Raw genomic sequence first — 5,973 nt, forward strand, 5'->3', positions numbered from 1 at the left:
CATTAGCACCTCTAGTAATATATTTACTGAGAAAAATGGTGACGTGTTCAATACTTATTTTACCCGCTGTATTTGGTTTCATGATGACTGATGGCTTTTCAGATATAACTAGAGAACATGCACTTCTTGTGAAAATGCAGTGTGAATGCTGAAAGCTGCTGAAGAAGCTGAAAATGTTAAAAATCTATAGAAAAAAAGGCTTAACAGAGCAGAAATGTAGCTTTAAAATMGCAGAAATCAGATTTAGCAGTCAGGTGGTAAAAGCTCACATTAGCAAAAATAAAAAATAAAAAAAAACTGAAAAAGAAGTACAAAGAAGTTATAATTTGTGATAAAAACACCTTTAAAAAAGCTGAAAGTAGCTTAAAAAGCAGCTGAAATTAGCCCAAAGAAGCAAAGAGAGCACGTGTTTGCTGAATTAAGCAGTAAGAAGCTGAAATTATTATATAAAGGTAAAAAACGTAAAAGAGCTAAAATGCACAAAAAGTAGCTTAAAAGACAGAACCTAAGTTAAATTGCTATAACAAAAGCAGAAGCACAAAAAGTTTAAATTAGCAGAATGGCCAAAAAAAAAGTAGGGATGCACTGATATGAAAATTTCAGCCGATATCGATATCTGATATGATTATTGCTGTTATGGCCGATAACCGATATGTACCGATATTACACAAACACACAAATTATATTATACATATATGACATTATATATAGTAGGGATGCACCGATATGAAAATTTCAACCGATATCGATATCTGATATGATTATTGCTGTTATGGCCGATAACGATATTTACCGATATTACACAAACACACAAATTATACATATACACACAACCACACTTGGGTCTTTTTTGATGCCGTAAATAAATGACCAGACCTCTGACATGGTTCCCTACTTCAGTTATTCCTGGTTACGCAGCATCCATATCACTATTATGATCAAACAGATGCTGCTCAACCAACCACCCAAAACAGAAATACAAAGATAAAAAGTGGGAAATCGATATCGGGCGTTAATATTGGCCTAGTTTTACATCTCAGACAGATACGTTATTCTAAACAATTGTCACTGTCGGCTGATACCGATATCAATACCGATGTATCGTGCATCCCTAATTATTATCATAAAATTGTATCTGTTTTTCAATCATTATTTGAAAATATAATTTATAAAAATATACTGAAATGTTATTTAGGAGAGCAGTTTGATTCCTTTTGTTCTGTTCTTATTGTCAACAGCTGGTTATTCAGTGGGATTATAATAGNATATATATATATATATCAGCCGATGTTGATGTGAATGTCGATATATCGTGTATCCCTAGAAAAAAAGCTAAAATTAGCAATAAGAAGCCAATGAAGGCTGAGATTAGCACAAATAAGCAGAACCCCAGTAAAAGTTGAAAAGTACAGTAAAGATTTAGGAACATTTTAAAGTGCTTGTAAGATGATAAAAACAGCTTCATTCATTTTCAGTGAGAAAAAAAGCAGCCAAAAAATCTGAACAGCTGAAGAAGTACAAATTGATGGAATACCAAAAGCAATTGCATCCATGGCATTAATGAGCCAAATGTTTTAATATATAAATTGTTGAAATAGCAAAAAAACTGTGGAACGAGTTACATGCTGAAAAACCTACAGAAGAAAAATGGACCATCTCAATAAAAACTTCATGTGTTTGTCAGTTTGGACACTGTTTTTTTTATTTGTAACGTTTCAGATCTTCAAGAAGAAAACATTTATGTTCCAAAACTTTTCCAAGGTAGTTTGAAGCACCATGCACAGTACATTCCACTACAAAAAAGAGAGTTTTATTGAAACAAAACAAAACAAAACAAAAAAAAATCATGAATCATTGGAATTTATTCAGTGTTTCCTAGAATAAAAGAAAGAACAAAACAAACAAAAAAGAGACAGTAAGTCAATGTCAGCAGTAACATTAATACTGAAAGTCAGACACAGAGTAATCAGCAGCCATATAAAGACTTTGCTCATCTTTTTCATGTTTTAAGTGGTATTAAGGAGTTTTTGGGGCTTTAGCTGATGTCGATTTCGGGTGTCGTGGTTGGGACGCCATGTTGGTTTTCATTCCGCCTTCTCGTARCGACGCGTGCAAACAACGTCTCCCATTGTCAGAGTCTGCGGCGGAAAGATAAAAAAGGAAGTTAACGTGCAACGAACACTCAGATGTTAAACGTGTGTTTGGTGAAACTCACCAGCGTGAGCTTATTTCCGTCGACTGCCCGTTCCAAAGTGGTCTCCTTGCCGTCCCATTTCTGTACGTGGACCAACTTCCCATTCTCTATCTTCACTAAGGACTTCATGCAAGAGAGATGCATTTGTGTAAACACATGATTGATGATCAATTCAGATTAATGTGCATCTGTCTGTGTAATATTAACCCTGTGAAACTTTAATTAAAAAGCAGCCAATATGGTTGGAATAAAACCATAAAGATGTTTCGTTGAACAGAACAGTGGAGCGAGTTTAAACGAGCAGGTCTGCTTTGTCATTTGACCTGAACTTTTCATTCCTAACCTTTCTGACCTGTTTTTACTTTTACAACACCGTACGTGTGGTGATTCATTATGTGCTTTTAGGCACGCAGCTTTTACCAGAAAGTGCTATCTCCAAACAGAATTGCTCAATGGGGGTCTGGTGCTCATTAGACTAATTACTGACAGCTTTACATATTTAGGCTGGGGCCTTACAGCTATGATTCAAAGAAATAAATCATGKTTTAAAGTTATTTACTGACTCGTTCTCCTGCACTTCAGTTTATTCTCTGAGTCGTAYCTTCTCTCTCTTTAACGTCTTTCACCTCAAAGCCTGCTTTGTTCTGACAGGTTAACTTCTAGAAGCAGAAACATCTGGAAGTCGTTGAAAGCTTCAGAGAAAGAAGGTCTAAAAAGCATGCTGAGTCTGTAGCACATAAAACTTGGGAGAACTAAAACCTTACAGCCGTTCCTCCCAAATCGTAAATAAAATTTTGGCCAACATGAGCATGAAATGTGTCTGACACTGAACTCTACTATTGCACGTTAACAGAAAGTTTAATATCTCAAAGCTTGGAAATGGTGGTGGTGGGCCTGTCCTCTAATCCACTAATAGTCGAACTAGCTCCTCATTTAGCGAATTAGCTTTTGATTTGGCTAACTCTGGAAACCGTTAGCTTCTGCTAAATTAGATTCCACTGATTTTAAGACTTTTATACCATTTTTCTTGAAATAAATAAAAACTATTCCCTCTTACAAGCAGGGCTGGACATCACACTCTGTGTGTAGCATGTAGCATCTTTAGCCGCTAAACTTCAAATTAACTATTACAAAGAAATAAAATAACATTTAACCAATAAAAAGAATAAACATAGAAGAGAAAGTATTTGCTATTTGTTGTCTGACTAACTTCAAGCTGTATTTATAAAAAGAAAAACAATCTAAAAAAAGGCTTTTATTCTGAAATTAGACAGCGCTATAACTCTGATTTGGATTGGCTGATTTGCCACAGATGATCCCACCCACCTTCAAATTAAACCAATAGCTAACAACCAGTTTGTGTCGTCTTAGCGGTTAGCGTTAGCTTCCACTAACTTTGTATCTGTTTAGCAGATTAGCGTTAGCAGAGCGAAGATTCTTGTTTAGATGATAAGTAGTTAGTGAGACTAACGTTTTGGTTAGCAGCGCCCACCACTGCCTGTGGGCTGTGCGTTTGAACCCTCACCTTAACCTTCCTGTCGTCGGCGGTGACCTCATCGAACTCCTCATCCAGTTTGAAGGTCAACTCTGTGTTCTTGACGGCGCTCTGGGTCTTCACCGTCACCTTATCGCCGTCCACACTTATGATGGTGGTGGGCTTGGTCATGTTGCCCACTGTACGAGTGGCGAAGCCCACACCTGCGTGTGAAAAAACGATGAGCGGGGAGTTTATAACTCACATTCAATAGTTCGAGTGATTTATCTGGGAAACGTCTACGATGCCGGTGTTGTACGAAATTCAGTTCCCCTGTGAAAATCTGTTCCCCCCTGTGTTGGAAGCGCCTCCCTTGGTCTGACGTTATGCCTGGACCAGATTCTCTCGAAGGTTAACCACCAGGGGGAACAGATTTTCACAGGGAAACTGAAATTCGCACAACACCGGAACTGAGTGGAAGGATAATTTATAGATGTTTATTGGGATCTGTTTATACAAGGTTGGTGCCAAAGCCGTAGATTTGCCCTCCAGGCATCTTTAGCTGACAGAAGCTGTATTTGTCTACCATCAGGCCTGCAGCATGTTCTTCAAACACTGACCTGCCCCAACATGCAAGGGTGCAAATCATTACTTAGGGGTTGTGTGTTTAAGGGATTGGGTCGGTTCTTTTTATTGGGCAATGTAGCGACACACACATACGCCCTTCCTCACCAAGACACAGAACCTGTTCTGATTCTGGTTTAGTAGAACAGGTATGCTAAAAATGGAAGTGCACAGCTACGGACGCCTCGTTGGACGGGGCCTCTGGTTTACGTGGGAACCAGGTCAGGGGCGTTAGGGCCGTGAATCTTTCCTGTCGCACACAAACAGCTGCACACTTCACGCCACCTGTCCCTATCACACACACTCACACCGGCATGTGTGTGAGACATTCTGCTTCAGTCCGCCTCACGGTTATCTGGGTTGCTTTCAATATTGAACCCCTCCCACAGCCTCAGACAATGAGCAGCTTTCAGTGGAGGTTACCACAGTGTGTGTGTGTGTGAAGCAGATGTTGGCCATTCACTCTTTCACAGTTGGGGTTTTCTTTTCTGCACTAAAGCCCCTCCTCCTCTTCCAGATCAGACCACACGTCTTCCCTTTCTTTCTCCTCCCCCATGGTTTCCATCTTCTTTGGCCTTTTTCTTCCCCTGTCTCTCTTTCCACATGCCCACTCTTTCATCTCTTTGCTCATTTTTTTTTTCATTTCGGTTCCTTCTTTGCTTCATTTTCTTTCACTTGTTATTTTAAACCTCACACCCTCCACCATGTAAACAGTTTAACCACAGATCTTCCCTTGTTATCACATGTGCTCACATGAAGCAGCAGCCCACGCCACTGCATCCTCCCCTCTCACACACGCACGCTAAAAATTTCAATCAAAAACTAAAAAGGCATCCTTACCCAGAGCTTTCATGTAATCGTCAAACTTGTCGCTCTCCTTCAGGTTCCACGTGCCGCAGAAAGCCTCGACCATGTTTGCAGCGGTGCAGAGAAATGAGGGCAGGAGCCTGGGTGTGTTTGTGAGAATGTGTGAGAGTGTGTGTGTGTGTGTGTGTGTGTGTATGAGCAGCAGCAAAGCAGAGAGGAGGCGGCACAGGCGAGCAGAGAGAGTTTAGTCAGCACCACGAGCCCTTCTGCAATCCTACTGGCTGGATGGACCGGCTGTTGTTGATGTCATCAAACTGTGCAGCGAAGGAGGAGGGATGGGTGGAGAGAGAGAGAGAGAGAGAGAGAGAGAGAGAGAGATGTGTCATTTCTAAGGATGACTAGATACAAATGAAGCACATTTGTTTTGTTTTTTTTGCGTTTTTTAAAAGTTTAGTCTAAGTTTTTGTGTCTTTAGTTTCAGTTTCTTCCCCTAGACCATCACCATCATCAACAGCTGATCATTAGACACCCATCAGCTAGATCATATACTCTATACTATAGAGAACTACATTACTGCATTACTGCACCTTTTTCATAATCATCTACCTCTACACTGCTGCTGTCGTATTACTTAATATTAACTTTGAATACTGTTGTCATATAGTTTTTGGTTAAGTGAAGTACACTGTGAATCTTTCTGTATATAGTGTAATGTGTGTGGATTATATGTTAAGCGTCTGTAAAGTTTTGATAGTAGAGAGTCACGAACTGCCGGAAACAAATTCCTTGTGTGTGTCAACATACTCGGCCAAAAAACCTGATTCTGATTCTGATATTTACTGACTTCAGTCAGGGCTGAGGCATGAGGGGGTGA

At 39.7% G+C, this 5,973-nt stretch overlaps 1 protein-coding gene across 1 annotated transcript; it reads right to left on the reverse strand.

Moving 5' to 3' along the window:
- Positions 1-1,676: 1,676 nt before the first annotated feature.
- fabp3 (fatty acid binding protein 3, muscle and heart) lies at positions 1,677-5,267 on the reverse strand (the record flags this gene model as incomplete). Its single annotated transcript, XM_014005698.1, is given in 4 exon segments — positions 1,677-2,138; positions 2,216-2,317; positions 3,720-3,892; positions 5,133-5,267. Coding segments are annotated over 4 exon segments (402 nt in total). The 3' UTR covers positions 1,677-2,084.
- Positions 5,268-5,973: the final 706 nt, after the last annotated feature.

Source organism: Austrofundulus limnaeus, unplaced genomic scaffold, assembly GCF_001266775.1.
Source record: "Austrofundulus limnaeus strain Quisiro unplaced genomic scaffold, Austrofundulus_limnaeus-1.0 Scaffold32, whole genome shotgun sequence".
Classification (NCBI taxonomy): Eukaryota; Metazoa; Chordata; class Actinopteri; order Cyprinodontiformes; family Rivulidae; genus Austrofundulus; species Austrofundulus limnaeus.